The sequence below is a fragment of the Ailuropoda melanoleuca genome, chromosome 4 (genome assembly GCF_002007445.2).
Source record: "Ailuropoda melanoleuca isolate Jingjing chromosome 4, ASM200744v2, whole genome shotgun sequence".
NCBI lineage: Eukaryota > Metazoa > Chordata > Mammalia > Carnivora > Ursidae > Ailuropoda > Ailuropoda melanoleuca.
Genome location: NC_048221.1, coordinates 41,218,538 through 41,236,912, shown reverse-complemented (window position 1 = coordinate 41,236,912; position 18,375 = coordinate 41,218,538). Strand labels below are relative to the sequence as shown.

General features: G+C 34.4%; 1 protein-coding gene across 13 annotated transcripts in view; it reads right to left on the bottom strand.

Moving 5' to 3' along the window:
• Nucleotides 1-18,375, bottom strand: part of CHL1 (cell adhesion molecule L1 like) — a 219,264-nt gene that overhangs the window by 63,845 nt on the left and 137,044 nt on the right. For all 13 annotated transcript variants that reach the window (XM_019805547.2, XM_034658655.1, XM_034658658.1 and 10 more), the window contains 3 exons: nucleotides 17,489-17,669; nucleotides 11,763-11,868; nucleotides 8,443-8,630 (listed from right to left, as the gene is read on the bottom strand). In XM_019805547.2, coding sequence (XP_019661106.1) covers nucleotides 8,443-8,630; nucleotides 11,763-11,868; nucleotides 17,489-17,579 — 385 coding nt within the window. In that variant the 5' untranslated portion in view covers nucleotides 17,580-17,669. The remainder of the gene's footprint in view (nucleotides 1-8,442; nucleotides 8,631-11,762; nucleotides 11,869-17,488; nucleotides 17,670-18,375) is intronic.

Below are 18,375 nucleotides of genomic sequence, written 5' to 3'. Positions count from 1 at the left end.
TAAAAAAATATTTTGTTTTTTTAGTATAGTATAAACTGGGTTCTGGCCCAGGCACTAAAACTAACTGGCCATGTACCTTCAGACCATTATTTTTACCCTTGCCCCCATTTACTTTTTTCTGGGATCTGAGAGTCCTTTGAAATCATCTCTCTAGGCTCCTCAAAAGTCTCACTAGATTAGAAGTTTATTAAGGGCATATAAAATGTAAGGTGTACAGTCTCACCTGCCAACATGCTCATTAATGAAGAGTAATAATGAAACAGCATCAGGATAATTTAACTTAATACAAATTGTGCTAACTAAACCACTTAAATGAAAAAGGTACAAGCGACTTAACCACTGTGAAGTTACATAACTCCACAGATAATCTTGCTCTCATACTCAAGAAAGCGCATCAAGTCTTCTTACACTCCTATCTCTCCATGAGTCTGATACTCGACGGCCAAGGTAATTCCAACAAAGAAGCACAACACATTTCAGCTCATTTAAAGGGTGTGTTACATGAATGATCAAAGCATAAGCAGCACTGTATGGTCTCGGGGTTATACATATAAACCCTGGAGCCAGCTGCTTGGGGCTGAATCCTGGCTTCCTCACTTACTGCATGTGCTTCCGTATCCTCACTCAAACTGTAATGACACCTCATTTACTGATTTGTGTCCAAGTTTAAATAAACCATTTTATATAAATCAATTAAATAGCAGGGGCACTTAAAAATCACTCAGTATTTGTTGGCCATTACTCAAGTATTTTCACTTCGCACAGTACACCCAGCCATACTGTATGAGATGAGATGGGCAAAGGGACATAGAGCTTTCTTCTGCTGCGCCTTCTGATTTTCCCTATAGCCTACATTGTACCAACTTCTGTAATTTTATGCAAATATTTGCAATTAGCTTTTACAGAGGAGGTAGGGAGGAGGCCAGGGGGACAAAACAGTATGTATTTCATGTAGAACCAATGGTTTAATGGCACTCCTCCCCATTACTGGGCAAACCTTCCTGTGCCATAGAACTTGATCTATCTCGATTTCTCTCTCTATATTTACAGGACGGGACTGGTGAGCTTTTTGAGTTTCTTACATTTCCACTGAGTGTGTTTGGCGAATTGCTTCTAGTCTGATGTCATTATCATGAATGTATGCCACTGAGCTCACATGCTGTATCATCACTAAGTCTAGTTTCCATCTGTAAAGAAATTTAATTGATTCCCATTTCCTATAGAGTACCCCATTAATCCATTTAGGACTACAGAGAAGTAACATTGCCTTTCAGTCTATGAGCTCGTAATGAATTCACACTAAGGAAGGACGCCCAATCCAGCCCGTTTCATTCTAGTCATTCACACAATCTGATAGATGAGAGGAAAATCCTCGGTCTTAATTAAACCTGTAAAACTCAGAGTTGCACTCTCAACTTAACAAATTGATCTTCTTTAGTTGGTTTGGAGACATCAGTAAAAGAAATTAGCACATGCTACCAGACCCTGTTTTTGCCACCCCACCCCTCCCAAATCTGAGCAGTAAATAGGCAAAGTATGTCTTAAGGGAATTGTCCTGAGGAATCTGAGGAACCTATACAAATGGAGAACCCAGCAGACCAGAAACTCTAATTGGTTTCCATTAAAACAGTACATAGAGGATCGCATCTTTAAGCCTGCCATTTCCTAGATTATTTTAATAGTGTGTGGAAATTGCTTTAGTACTCTTATTCATTCTTTTATTCTTCAGCCTATGAAACAATAGATCAGTCACTGATAATATGCTTTCAAGCAGCATTTGGAAGCATGCAAAGAAGGAAGAATAGCATAGCATGACATCTTTACCAATTTTAAGCATCCCAATTAGTACACGTGACAACCAAAAGACTTCTAAATAGTATATAACTAAATGCTTCAAAAACTGCAGAGAATTTACATGTGGATTTCCTAACAGCACTATCTGTAATAGCCAAAAGCTGGAAACAGTCCAAATGGACATCAACTGGTGAATGGATAAACAAATAGTGGTACATCCATAAAGTGTAATGTTATTTAGCCATAAGAAGGAACAAACTGCTCATATATACTAAAACATGAATAAATCACAAAAACATGCTTGGTGGAAGGAGCTAGGTGGAAAAAAAACAAGTATGGTATGATTCCATTTATATGAAATGTTCAGAAAAAAAATTTACTGAGGCAGAAAGCAGATTAGTGACTGGGGCTAGAGGTGGGAGGAGAGGGTACCTACAAATGGGCATATCTTTGGGGGATGATGAAAATGTACTAATACTAGATTATGATGATGGTTGTAATAAAAATTTATTTTAAAAATTAATTGATTTTACACTCAAAACTGATAAAATTTCTGATATATAAATGATGCCTCAAAAAGTTGTTTTAAAAAATCAGAAAGGGGATGCACCTGGGTGGGTCAGTTGGTTAAGCATCTGCTTTCGGCTTGGGTCATGATCTCGGGGTCTTGAGATCAGGCCCCACATTGGACTCCCTGCTCAGTGGGGAGTTTGCTTCCCCCTCTCCCTCTGCTGCTCCCCCTGCCTATGCTCTCTTGCTCACACACACTCTCTCTCTCAAATAGATAAACAAAATCTTTGAAAAAAAAATCAGAAAGGGGGCGCCCTGGCTGCAGCTCAGTTGGTTAAGCATCTGCCTTGGCTCAGGCCTTAATCTCAGAGTCCTGAGATAAAGCCCACACTGGGCTCCCCGCAAAGCAGGGAGTCAGCTTCTCCCTCTCCCTCTGCTCTTCCCCTCTACTCGTGCGCTCTCTCTCTCTCTTTCTCAAATACTTAAACAAAATCTTTTAATAAATAAAAATAAATTTGAAAAAATCAGAAAGAAAAATCACTAGAGGCTGAGACAGAGGAGGGATGTTAACTGGAAAAGGCTGATCTATGCTCTGAATGACAGGCAGTACTGAATAGCCCAAATGGAATCATTTATACCATCATTTTAACCCCGCTGGTGGTTGTCAGAATGAAGGCTAGAAGGAACCTTGCCCTCTCCCCAAGCTCATTCGCCACATTCATAGGATAGAAATTTCTTGAGGACAGTCTTTGTTTTGTTCACTGCTATCTCTCAAATTACTAGAAAAGTGGCTGGCACATGAGGGGAGCTTAATAAAGATTTGCTGAATAATTCACTGACTAACTCTCCAAGCCATATTGTGGGAAATCCATTTAGTTAAGTGACTTTTTCCATGTTTGCAAACAGTGCATTGTGTGTGTTTGGTTGGTTTTCTTTTACTCTTTCATTCCCTAGCAAACTCAACTGCAGTGTTATTGAAAGCAGAAAGCTGAACATCGCATATAAAGGTTTCTGTTTGTAGAGTAATAACGGGATTTTCAGTTACTGTCCTCATGTGAAAACTTAGGTGGCTAAAGCCTTTAAGGTTAGTCTAATGAAAACGTTAAGAAATCAGATGAAACTCTAAAATTCGAATCATGAAGTTTCTATCAATATAGTAGAATTGATTCTCTACAGCTTAAGAAAAGAATCAACTGATAAAGGTTGTAGGAAGCTTTGAATGGTCTCTGATTTATAAAGCCCTAAGAATTGGGGTAGTGGTCCTATTCAACATAGAAATGATTGCAAAAAGCTGTTAGACGATGAAGTAATTTCAGGAGAGACTGGAAATGATGCATAAGAAACCTAATTTATTTTGCTCTTTTCTACAGCAGCAGAAAAACAGGGTAATTACCCACTACATAGCTCACATGCAACTCTCATCTCTTCACGGCAATGTTAGCAGATTCAGGCCAGAATTATCCTCACATTGTTCACCCCTTCACTTGGTCTGCTTAGATAATGAGAGAAAATATTTTTTAAAACCCTTTAATTGCAGAATCTTATAGTAACATGTGCCATTTGCTTCTCTGCAACAGATCTAGCTACTGCCTTTTCCTCTGTGTCTCCATAGCAACCATCAGAGTTCAGGTTAGGGATCCCGCTAATGCCTTGCCTTCTACAACAGATTTTTTAATACCTCTCCCTTGCACACATATCTTATTTCAGTTATTTCACTTAATTAGATAGGTAGATCGTATGGTTATAGTTAGACTACAAAATATCGTTTTATAATATAAACTATTAAATGACTACAGTTATATACTTAGAGACAATATATCTGTCTAGTTTTATGATCACAACCACAAATATGGTAATACTTTCTGAACCAGAATTCATGAACATCTCCTACTGAATGTCACTTCAAACCTAAAATCCTGAGGCCAGTTTCCAAGTTTACTGTCAGTACTTTGGCCATTACTACGCTATAATATCTTACTTAATAACCCGTATATCTAAATCAGACAAATAAGCATGCTACTTTTTATTATGCATATATAAAAAGGCCATTTGTAAAGAATAAAGAGAAATAAAGAAATACAACTAACACTCTTTTATCCACCACCCATCAAACAAAAAACACAGCATGACCATTACCTTTCAGTCTGCGGCAGAATCCATCCCCTCCCCGTTCCCTTCGAGGTAATTACTAACCTGAATTTTGTTTCCATCATTCTCTTGTTTTTCATTATAATTTTACCACATACAGCCAGACCCCTAAACAATATTTTATCTTTACATATTTTGAACTTATATTAATAAAATCATACTGTAGGTATTCTTCCAAGATTTTCTTTTAATGTTCAACATTTTCCTAAGATTCATCAATTTTCACTGCTGAGTTGTATTTTTGTAGGACTATACCACAACAGATTTATTCATTCTTTTCTTATTTATAAATACATAAATACATAACATTATTTTTAGTTATAGTCATTGGTGATGATTTTTCCCCCTGGGTTGTGGCTTATCGTTTCACTTTCTTCCTGAGGTCTTTTGATAAAAAGGGGTTCTAAAAATCAAATGTAGTCAAGTAATCTTTAGTGATTTCCTCATGGTACTACAATATGTCTTACTTAAGAAAACTTCTCTACCCTAAAATCATAAATACACTGTCCGAATCATTTTCTAATTTTTCAAAATATATTTTCCCTTTCAAAGTTTAGGCTTTAATCCACCTGGAATGGATTTTTTATATAATGTGAGATAAGACTCCAAATAAATGTGTCTCTACATGGACAATCAGTTGTTCCATCCCATTAAATTAGGGAGGGAGGGAGGAAGGGAGGAAGGGAGGAAAGAAGGAAGGAAGGAAGGGGGAGAGAGGAAGGGAGGGAGGGAATCCATGCTAGTGTTTTCATAGTGCTTTCACATGTACAAAAGTTTGTTTGTGGGTTCTCTATGCTGTTCCATCTATCTAATCCTATTCAAAGCCATACTGGCTTAATCACTAAGGTTTTACATTGAGCCTTGTTATCTGATAAGGCCAAGTCCTCTTGACTTATTATTCTTCAAGAGTTTCTACCAAATTCTGCCCTTTGCTCCTCAAATATATTGTGAATCACCTGGTCACATTCCACAAACACATCAAAAAGAAATCAGAGATTTGGATTTCAATTATTCTATATATCAAGTCATGGAGAGTTGACATTTTAGCTTTACTGAGTCTTTGAATCCATGAAAAAGGCATATTTTTTCCTATTTATCTAGATCTTTTAAACATATTTTCAGTAATTTTGTATACTTTTCAACTATAAAGGTTTTACATCTTCTTGTTGGATTTATGTTCTCCTTCTGTATTATTTTATCCCTTCAATCTCTTTTGAGTTTGTTACCTTAAATTAGCTCATGCATTTTCATCTTAAAATTATGTTACCTAAAAAGCTTAGATTATTAACTTTCATGTTTTCTTATTTTTTTTTTTTTAAGATTTTTATTTATTTATTTGACAGAGATAGAGACAGCCAGCGAGAGAGGGAACACAAGCAGGGAGTGGGAGAGGAAGAAGCAGGCTCCCAGGGGAGGAGCCTGATGTGGGGCTCGATCCCAGAACCCCCGGATCACGCCCTGAGCCGAAGGCAGACGCTTAACCGCTGTGCCACCCGGGTGCCCCAGTGTTTTCTTATTTTCTAATGTATGTTTCTAAGACGAAAAACTTCCTTCTAAATAATGCTTGAGCTAAAGCATGTTTTGTTAGGTAGAATTTCTACTACTGTCACTTCAAAAGATGTTCTATTGTCTTTCACCATTTATTATTCGAACTATGAGTTACTTAGACTTCCGTCTATTAATTTCCAAAGATATGACTTCTCTGATTTCATTTGTATTATTGATTTCTAACTTAATTGCATTTGGGTCATATTTACTTCATAGCTAATATGTCATCAAATATTGAAAAAAATTCATTCTGCTGTTTTAGATACTATGTTCTCTACATGTTTATTAGATGGACTTTATATTTGGGTTCTTTAAATCTTCCACAGATTTACTGATGTTTTCTCTGCTTGAGCTACCAAAAAATGAAACACATACCTTAATATCTCTCATCATTATGATAGATGTCCCCATTTCCATTTGTAATCTATTTTTGTTTCACATATTTTAACATTATATATGCCTAGTGAATTAATCTTCAGGAAGCCTTTTAAAAATAAATTGTGTTTTGACTGATCATTCAGCCATTTCTACTTTGTTGTGAATAGCATTTATCTGGAACATCTTTTCCATCTTTTAGTTTTAACAATTCTGTACCCTTATGATTCAGATGTGTTATACAGTAAACAATTCATACCTTTCTCAAAACAACAACAACTTGAAGCATTTAATCTATTTATTTTCATCTTCAATTAATATATATTTGTGGATTTATTGCATAGTTTTTTCTTTCTTTCTCACACATTTCTTACCTTTTTCGTTTTCTCTCTCGAACATAGTCTGTTAATCATTCATATTTTACTCTATACTTTTAATGTAATTGCTTTATAAATCCTAAGATGCCCATTTTACTTGTAAGACTCTAAATTGGATCTATCTTCTCTCCTCTCAAATTATACAAGGACTTTAGAATAATTTAAATCCAGTCGCCTGGCCCAATTATTAGGATAAGGCACACATGTTTTTCAGTATCTGTTTTTCTGAGGTTTGTATACATTCTGACCCACCCCTGCTGCCCCCAGGATAAAGTGCTCACATCCTGGGAGGTCTATGACTCTGAGACTATTCAGTATCTACAAGTCTGCAAGAAGAAATCGCCAAATCAAAGCTGTCGACGGTTTTCTACCTAAGAGCTGACTCTGCAAACATTTCGGTTAGAATCATGTAATGTTGGATACCTTAAGATTAGGTAGTGGATGACCAGTGGAAGCTGGTCACCAGCGATCCCGTGCTGCACAGGAAAAACATGGTAATGAGGAAGTCACTTAATCTTCAGCATAGTTATTGATAAATATCACCCTTAACAGTAAAGTGGTTTACAGTTTTCTATGATTATTATTTATGGAAAACATTATTAATATATATCAATCAATATATATTAATATATATCAATTGATATATATTGATATATCAATTAATATTAACAATATTAATATAAATCAATCAATGAGCAATTGATTAATAACTTCATATTACTGAAGTTAACTAGGGCGGTGGGATTTGCCATAGCCCTAACAAAGTAGGAGTAGAAGGTGCCTGTACAATTTCTTGTTGGAAGTAATTTTTCATGCTCTCTGCCCCAGACTCTTTGACCAAGGTGACATAAGTTTCACATGGTATAGCTGCAGGATGATGCCCTCTTTTTCAGCTTGGACCTCCAAGAGCCTTCACGGAGAACAAATGTGCTGAAGAGCTGCGAGGCCCACAGCCAACTGCATAATCAGGGAATAAACACAGGGGCCTGGAGAACACTTGTTACTACAGTATCATTAAGCCACATCCAACCAATGATTTAACTTAATTCTCACCCTATGAAACAAAGCAGACACTATTTCCGCCCCCCATGTTAAATATAAGAATACTGAAATACAGCAAATTTATTTTGCTTTCAAAGACCATCCACTTTGGGGGCACCTGGGTGGCTCAGTTGAACATCCAACTCTTGGTTTTGGCTCAGGTCATGATCTCAAGGTCATGAGATCAAGCCCCAAGTCAGGCTCCACACGAACCATGGACTCTGCTTGAGATTCTCACCCTCTGCCCCTCCTCCCACTCGCTCTCACTCCCTCTTTCTCTCCAAAACAAATAAATAAATCTTTAAAAAAAAAAAAAGATCATCCATTTTTAAGTATCAAGACCTAGAGGATAGTTTCACTCATAGATGAAATATAGGTTTCACTGTGGGGGTGGGAGTAAGGGGTAACTGGGTGATAGACATTAAGGAGAGCACATGATGCAATGAGCCTGGGTATGATATAAGATTGATGAATCGCTGAACTCTACCTCTGAAATTAATAATACACTATATGTTAATCAATTGAATTTAAATTTAAAAAAGGGAAAAAAGAAATATAATATATAAGCTGGTAATTAAATTAAGAATGTGTCATTATTTTACTCAACACTAAAACATTTGTAAAATGAAATCTCCGTTGTAACACTTACTTGGAACTATAAATTCTATTTCTTCTGACATAGCAACTCCCAGTTTATTAGAAGCAAAGCAGCGGTATTTCCCTTGAAAGTGAGATATGTGTCCCTCATTTGGGATCTTAAAGGTTCCTGAGTTGTTAGATGCAATTATCCGAGAGTCAGAGAGATCAAAAGGCTTGTCATCCTTAGTCCACATAAATCTGTAAGACAAAACTAAAGTAAACAATCCTGAAAAATCAAAACATATTTCTTAATTTTAAAGTGGTGATAAACAAATGCCCAGAAATGTCAAAACCAAGACATTGTATGGTAAAAAAAATATTTTTAATTGACTAAATAATACCAAAAAAGTCTCAGAAGAGTCTAAGAAATCTTACAAGTTACTATAGACTGAATGCTTTTGTCCCCCCAAAATTCATATGTTGAAGCCCAGTCCCTAATGTAAGTGTCTGGAGGTAGAGGGGAGGGGAGGTGATCAGGTCATGAGGGTGGGATGCTCATGAATGGGATTAGCATCCTTATTTAGGAGACCCCACACAGCATTCCATGCTCTCTTCTGCCATGTGAGGTTACAGCAAGGAAACAGCTGTCTATGAACCAGGAAGCAGGTCCTCACCAGACAACAAATCGGTGAGGGCCTTGATCTTGTCTGCCCAGCCTCCAGAACCATGTGACAAATGTACGTTTGTTGTTTCAGCCACCCGGTCTGTGGCCTTTTTAGTATAGCATGTTGAACTAAGACCAAGCAATAAAAAAGCTGTAACAACTGAGAAAACAGAAATTGAAGATAGGTTTTGCTCTGTTCTTTTTAAAGTTATTTCTTAACTTTTTCAATTGGAAAGGTATTTTACTAATACTTTGAAGACTACTAAATCTATAAAATATGTCATCATGTGTATTTGTGAAGAGCCCACTCAAAGTTAAAAAAAAATTATTAAATGTGGTCATATTTCCAATCTAGAGTTTTAGACATATTAGTAATATATTTGAGACCACAAAAAAGTATAAAATTTTGCAAACGGAGTTTTTCCAATTATTACAATGCTACTAAAATCGGTTTCTATGATATTACCTTCTGTCATATGATTACTATTTAAGTTACTTAATGATTTCCATTTTTCCCCTTTTACAAACAAATTGTGGTAAACGACCTTAACATATTTATTTTTTGGCACTTATCCAAATATTTCATTAGACCAATCTCTTAAAAGTAAGAATGATAGACCAATAACATAAGAAAATTTTTATAGCTATGGATAAATGTTGCAGAATTGTATTCCAGAAAAAAATAAACATAGTTAAATTCCCATCCCAGTGTGTAACCATGTCATTTCTTTGGATGAGGCTATAAAAGTCCTTAAAAAAAATCTTATCAATCTAATAATGACTTTCCAATTTGATTTTATTCAGCATTTCATATATGAATTATCCATGCAAATTGTGGAATGTTTCAAGACACCATTTTCTGACACTAAACTATCTGATTATTTTGTCACCAGGAATAACAAACCTTCATGGGACATGGGATATTTTTGTTAGGAGCATGCCTGCCTTCTCCCCCAGCCCCAGTTCTTTTAGGTCTTTTCTCTCTGTGTGTTTTATGTTTTATTGGCTTTACTTAAAAAGAACACAAAGAATCTATTCTTTTAAATTCCAATATGTTGAATGGGATCACTTCACCTAAACAAAATTAAACATTTCCACTTGGAAATATGTTATGTCTTTTCATCCATTCACATCTTCTTTCCTGATCCTAGGTAGAATTTTATAGACACTGCCCTGAATTTAAATCCCGCATAGTTCTTGTTACATAGTATTTGATATTGCTTTTGTTGATGTTGCTACCAGTAACTATTAAGACTGCTGGATTTTTTTCCTTTTGCTATTGAGATGGGATATTTTTTTCTTTCTTGTTTCCCAATTATTTTCTAACTGCCTTGTATGGACATCTAACTAAGCTTTTTAAAATTTATTTTTAATTTTTAAACCAATTTATAATTGACCACTTCAGTGTAACCCTTTGTACTTATAAAAGCTTGTTTCTGTCCTGTGAATAGATAGAATAACAAATTATAATAATAATAATAAATATTATTAACCGTATTTTTCTCATACGTATAGATTTTATTTCCTTGCATAATTATATTGGACATGGCTCCAGGAAATAACTAATAGTGATACCAGAAGACATTCTAACCTTATTTCTGAATTTATTGTAAATACTAGCAGTACTTCATAATTAAATTCATACCGGTTATAGACATAATAGATACATTTGATCATTAATCATCTCCGATGATTGTAGGGCACTATCTTTTGATATAATAATTCAGTTTATTACTATTAATATATATCATAATATTGATTGATCCGTATTGATCCAGCCACAATGACTGACTAAATTCTTCTTCATATAATTCTATCCATACTTACATATACTAATTGAATATATCCCATTGGTAAAATATAGATAATAATGATAATTTAACATGTCAATGATTCATTAAGAATGATTTTAAAATACCAAATTATCAGGCAATAATAATGTTAGTCACAATAAAATTTCAAATAATCAAGTTTCCTTAAATATGTATCTACTTAGTGGATATAAAAGAATTAAGCAAATCAGTACAAGTATGTAGCTTTGCTGCCCATTTTAGATAACCTATATTAAAATCTAGAATTCCCCCATAGCTTCTCCCTCCTCACTCCCAATACACGCACATTTCTTTCTCCCAGTGTAGGAGGTATTTGAAAAAACTTCATCACTGATTATGATCACCTACAGTAACAATTATTCAATTAATAAAACACTAGATAACAACATACCATGCACATAGCATTCAGGATGACTAAATATTTCTATGACAACTTAAAAAATATCGAGTAACAACCTACCCACTGAATAAGATGTGTCACATTAAAAAAAAATATGTGTCACATTTAAAGACATGCAATAATATTATCAATGTATTAACTTTCACCTTAACAAATGCTACTTTCACTAAGTAGAATAAAGGATCTTCTGGACTTTGGCTACCTTGTTCACTTATAAGGAATTACTGAATATTTCCACGGTGCCAAAACCTATGCTAAGTATTTAACATAAGGCAATTTATTTTATGGTAAAAAAAATTTTGACTTGCAGAAGAACATACGTAAAATAACCAAACTTTACTGTCATAAACATTGCTATTATTCTTTTGGCAACTCTTATCTTTAATCATATGTAGATTTATAGTCCAACAAACTTATAATGGTCAGAGTACAAAGAAATTTTAAAAAAAGATTACATACATATAAACAATTATTTCGTTTGCAAGAATACTCACGTTGGTTCTGGATTTCCTTTAGCTTCACATTCAATTAGAAAATATTCATCAAAGGGAAAGGCAACTTGCACTTTTGACTGTTTTATGATTGTTGGAACCTGTTGAACTAAATATCAAAATATGTATTTAAAGAATGTGGTCTTCAAATACTAGGTCAGGTGAATTTAGCTATAATGGAAACACTTGAAACATGCTTTCTATATCGATAAGTAAGAGAACTATAAAAAAGTGAAAATTACAGAACAAATCTGACTTCCTCTTTGAAAAATATGTTTTATTAATAAATTATTTGAGGTTTGCCCTTGGGTCATATTTTTTTTTTAATTCCAGTGTAGTCAACGTAGTATTATATTAGTTTCAGGTGTACAATATAGTAATTCAACAATTCTATTCATTACTCAGTGTTGATCGTGATAAGTATACTCTTAGTTCCTTTTACCCATTTCACCCATCCCCCTACCCATTACCTATCTGGTAACCATCAGTTTTTTTGGTCTATCTCTTTTTTTCTTTGTTCATTTGTTTTCCTTCTTAAATTCCACATATGAGTGAAATCATATGGTATTTGTTATTCTCTGACTGACTTCTTTCACTTAGCCTATATCCTCTGGATCCATCCACAGCATTGCAAATGGCAAGGTTTCATTCTTTTTTGACTGAATAATATTCTATTGTATATATATAGTACTTCTTCATTCACCTATCAGTGGACACTGGGATGCTTCCATAATCTGGCTATTATAAATAATGCTGTAATAAACACAGGGGTGCTAATATCTTTGCAAATTAGTGCTTTTGTATTCTTTGGATAAATACCCAATAGTGGAGTTGCTGGATCATATGGTAACTCTATTTTTAACTTTTTAGGGAATCTCCATACTGTTTTCCACAGAGGCTGCACAAGGTTGCATTCCATCAACAGTGTACGAGGGTTCCTTTTTCTCTACATCCAACACTTGTTGTTTCTTGCATTTTGGATTTTAGCCATTCTGACAGGTATGTACTGATATCTCACTGTGGTTTTAATTTGCTGATGATTAGTGACGTTTAGCATCTTTTCATGCGTCTATTGGCCATTTATAAGTCTTCTTCGGAGAAATGTCTGATCATGTCTTCTGCCCATTTTTAATAGGATTATGTAAAATGTATTTAATTTTAAAGAATATGCTTCACTGATACCATTTCATTTCATGTTACCAAAGATGTTCATTTTATTTAAACCCAGAATGAAGGAACAACTTGTAGAGCAGAATAAAAATTGCCATATCATTACAACTTTAAAATCTCTATTTTTAAATTGTTGACATTTAGTCTATGTTGGTGTTTTTTTTTTTATTAAGATTTTATTTATTTATTCGACAGAGATAGAGACAGCCAGCGAGAGAGGGAACACAAGCAGGGAGAGTGGGAGAGGAAAAAGCAGGCTCATAGCAGAAGAGCCTGATGTGGGGGCTCAATCCCATAACACCAGGATCATGCCCTGAGCCAAAGGCAGACACTTAACCACTGTGCCACCCAGGCGCCCCAATGTGTGTTTGTTATATTTTTATTTAGTTCAGTCATTTTGACAGTTCTTTTTTTTTATTTATAGTTTTCTAAGACATTGTAATTAATTTACCACTTTTACATTATTTATTTCCATTGTTTTGTGATTGCTTCTTAGATAATTTTCTTATTATTGGACATTTGGGGTTTTTTTGTTTGTTTTTCTCTTTCCAGATAACATGTATTTCCATAGGCATATAAATTTTCAAGTATTTAAGTTTTTCCTTTATTGAATTAGTGACTTATGATAAATTTCCAGGTATAGACACAAATAGTATTTACTTTGGGTAAATAATGATATCATTTCACAAAAGGATGTTTACTATAAACAACATATAAGTATAGCCGTTTCCAACATCCTTGCCACAAATGAACACCAACATTTAAAAATGATAAAAATATTTTGCTAATTATTACAAAGTAAATTATAATATCCTTATTCTATTTTTATTCTTTTTTTCTATTTTTATTTCTACTTATTGCTTTGATTAATAAACGTTTTTTCCCTAAACTTGCTTATTATTTGTCATTGCCCATTTATAAATTATCCTTTCACTATTATTGGGGACTCAGGGTTAGTTTTCTTCCCCCTTAGAATTTAACACTAATAATCAGCAATAAAAACAAATAATGGCATTTTTAAATGGATTCTACATATTCAAATATCTCCTCATCTTGTGATAAACTTTTCTAATGTCTCACAAGTTAAACAACCTTCAAGACACAGTTAAAAAGTAGGCAGGTCACTTTGTCTCTCACTAAGTGAAGCAGCTGCATGGCATTTGAGAATTGTGTTTATAAAATAAGTGTACTAATGCTGAAGATACAAACATGGATTAAGTTTGAAGTGGGACATGGGTAATAGGTAAAGATCTACTGTCAGCGAGCACTCAACAGTTTTCAAATCGATACTTTACCGTTTTAGTACCGTTCTTACAACCTCTAGTAAGGAAAGGGACAGCACTAAATCCATAAGAAAGAGTAAGTGATTCAGCAGCAGGAACCTGATTTCAGCAAATATGTTTTAGAAAAGCAATTCACAGAAAGCCACTGACCCTGATTTAGGTAATTAATATTCCACAGTGGAGTTACAAATAGGTCCCTAAACCCAGTGACATTGAACCAGGCCCTGAGCCAGTCTATTTTCTCATTTGTAAAGTTAGGGATTCAGGCTAGATAAATTGTTCTTAGACTTTTTGGTCTCAGGGTCCCTTTACATTCTTAAAAATTAAAGGAAGTCCCAAGGGGCTTTTGTTCATGTGGTTTGTATCTAACAATATTTACCGTATTAGAAATTAAAACTGAGAAACCTCTAAAAATTTTATTAACCCATTTTAAATAATCTTATATGTTAAAATATATACCTATTTTATCAAGAAGATGAAATATAATGAGAACAGTGGCATTGTTTTTACATTATAGCAAATCTCTTTAATATCTTCACAGAAGGCAGCTGGATTCTCACATCTACCTCTACTTTCAATCTGTCACAAAAGTTGTTTTGCTTAAATATATGAACAAAATCCTGCTATACACCGATATGTACTTGGAAAAGGGTGAGATATTTTATCATCCTTTCTGATGATTTTGGACATTCTTCTTAAACAGTACACCAAAACTCAACAAGTGGTAGTTTCTTAAACATTTACTACAATATGGAATCTGAAATCATATCAATGAACTTTTCATATTCTATTAAAATAACGTGTTTTACCCATGAGTTGTTTTGTTGTTTTTTTTTAAGATGTTATTTTTTTAAGTAATCTCTATGCCCAGGGTGGGGCTCAAACTCACAATCCCGAGATCAAGAGTTGCATTCTCCAGAGAACGGAGCCAGCTAGGTACCCCTATCCATGGTTTCTTTTTAACCATGTAAAATTTTGTAACATTATGCAATACCATTTAGAAAACAACAACAACAACAAAAAATACTGTTTCATCAACCCTGAAAGGTCCATGGGTCCCATTTTAAAGCACTGATGGCCAGCCTACAATAATAACTCAAAGCTACTTCCAATTCTAAAAAATGTTTTTGATTTAATGAATCTGATAATTGAGTATTACTAGTTTAGGTCCATGAGCCCAAGTTCAGTCTTCCTCCATTGGATATTCATAAACATTTTAACAACATGCAAAAAACATTCCTACCTTCATGGACATTTACCCTGTTTCCGATTGCTACTGCTTCTAAGTAGAACACGTCTTGAGCTTACTGCAAATTCACATTATTTGAATTTTATTATAGTTATAAAAGGTGAGGGATGATCTCAATAGCACAGTCCCTAAGATGTCAGCTAATAACTTGTGAACAACTTGTTTATTAGAACATCATTCTTCCTTAAATTTGCTAAGGCTGTTAAGTCTCGGCAATAACTAATTACTCAGGGAATGGAACTAATAACCTTTGAGTGTTTAAAAGAATATATATTCTACATTATAAATCTTTTCCTTCCTAATTAGGCCAATTAGAGAGACACCAGACTCGTTGACATTCAGATTGGATGTCTGCCTTCGTTGCATTTGCTCGTGAGTGCTCTAGAGTACTGAAACAAATGGATAATATTCAGTGCTGAAAACATGTCCTTAATATTTTATAACAATTGTTGTCTAAGGACATTACAGAATGAAAATGCGTAAGCAACTGAGACAACCAGGATAAAAAATGTGTGCTATGGATTAATATAAACTTTCAGATTCTTTACCCCTGATGAACTAAATGAGAAAAGATGGAAAGAAAATGTATATTCTAAGAGAATATGGTCAGGAATCCCAGTGCATCTTTGTTGCTACTGGGGGAAAAATGTAAGATTCTTAACCTCTTTCCCACAAGGATCAACAAGAACTTCACTCTTAATTTGGCACTGCACACTTGAACCAAAAGAATGTACTAAAGATAAATAATTTCCTGTTCTTGACCTGAATGTCTACAACGAGGCTGATATATATTGTGTGTAGGCTAAGAGATTTCAGCTTGATTTAAAGAGAACTTTAAATCTGTACATCTACAGAACAGGGAGGTGGAATTCCTTAAGAAGAAAGAATATCCAAAGAGAGACTCAACCATCTGTCAAGGAAAATGGAGAAGGAATTCTCACTTCTGGGTGAATTAAAAGAGCAGGGGTGCCCAAAGTGTATGATGTGAAACTCCTATGTGAAGCAATTTAAGGTGGCCCTCAGAAAACTGGTTCAAAAACACATTGTATTATATAGTCAGAGACTTACTTCCTTTTCTATTCACATTCAGATTGAATACTTCAGAAGAAAAGTTTCAGTTCAGAGTTACAATTCTCTTAATGTTTATTCAACTTGCTGAGCTCAAGTCTAACTGTCCAGAGCTTAGATGATGTGCAAAGGTCATTTCCAAGGCTAAGATTCAAATAAACAAGCACTGTCTCTTGTATTATAAATCCCCAAATTACATATGGAAAAGACAGGAGGGATAATACGGGAAGCATATGGATAAAAATATCTAAATAACCTCTCAAGGGTCTTTTATATCCCCTGTCCTTATAACACAAGGCAAATTCCCCCAAATCTCTATTTTACATAGCTGATACAGTATTATATAAACCGTGTTTGTAAATGTATTATTTTTTGCATGTTATTTTTTATGTATGTCAAGATATATATTTTCATAAAACCAGTGACTAACCTCTGGATAAGAATTCACACTATAGGCTGCTCTAGACTTTCAGAGTTGATATCATCTTATATTTGTTGTTGTGTAATAATGGCTTTTTAATATTTTCTTAATTCATCATTTTCATTCTTAAATATACAATCATTTTGAAAAAAAAAGACACAAAATTTATTCTGTTCCTTTTCATCATAATTGGTTGGATACCATTGATTTCTGAATCAAAACATTCTCTAGCCATTGGTAATATTGAAGAACATCTTATATGGCAAAACACCTGATCTATTGGTCATGTTTCTTATTATGTGCCAAGTTTGCATAAGAAGAGGCAAAAAGCCTGAGCTGCAAAATAATTACAGCAAGCAGCCAAATACAAGGCATCCAATTTTTAAAAAAGGGAATGATGCATTCTGAGAACAGATTGCTGGAAAATAAATAGAAATATGGTAGAAAAATCACATCCTCAACCTACAAGTATTCTACTTATAAATGAAAATGCAAATATGAAATTTCATGAAGTAGGTATTGAATACTGTCATTTTACCTGAAAGTGGTATTTCCATGGCTGTAGAGAATTTTAACAGGAAACAAATTACAGATACAATTAATCCTCTTCCACCTGACAGCATCTCCATTGCTCTTCAGGATAGAGGCAATTCAGGAATAATGAAAATCGTAATGCTTCCTTTTACTTTTGGTTTAAAGCTGAGAAGAACGTAGTTCACCTGGGAATTAAAAAAACAAACAAACAAACAAAATGACATTTACTTTAAGTTCATACACTCTGAAACGACAACATAATTTTTTTAAAGATTTTACTTAGTTATTTGAGAGAGCACAAGCAGAGGTGGGGTGGGAGGGGGAGTGGGGGCAAAGTGGCAGAAGCAAACTATCCACTGAGCAGGGAACAAGATCAGCGCTCCATCCCAGGACCCTGAGATCATGACCTGAGCTGAAAGCAGACACTTAAACTACTGAGCCACCCAGGCATCCCTAACAACAAAATTTAAGTAAATGTTTCTGTTGCAATAATTATCCTCTTGATGAAACACTTTACTAGTAACTCTACATAAATATAATTAATCTCTATGTTTTAAAAGGACAGTTGATATATGCTATAGTGCAAACGGTGACCCATTCCACTAAATTATGTCTGTTTGACAGATGAGTTTTTGCTTCAAAGCACTCTAGTATACTCTATCAGGTGTGGTTGTCAGTGCTATGAGAAAAACTTCATTTAACCCATTTTGTTCAAAATGTGGCTCTTGCTCAATCAGTTCTTTGTATCAGGCATCTAACCCCCCTTGAGTCATTTATGAAGCATCACAAATCTAACCATTGATTTTCCTGGCAAAATAACTTCTCATGTTCAAAGTTATGACACTAATAGAAAGTGAACACGAAGATACAGGAGTGCAAAAATGAAGGACA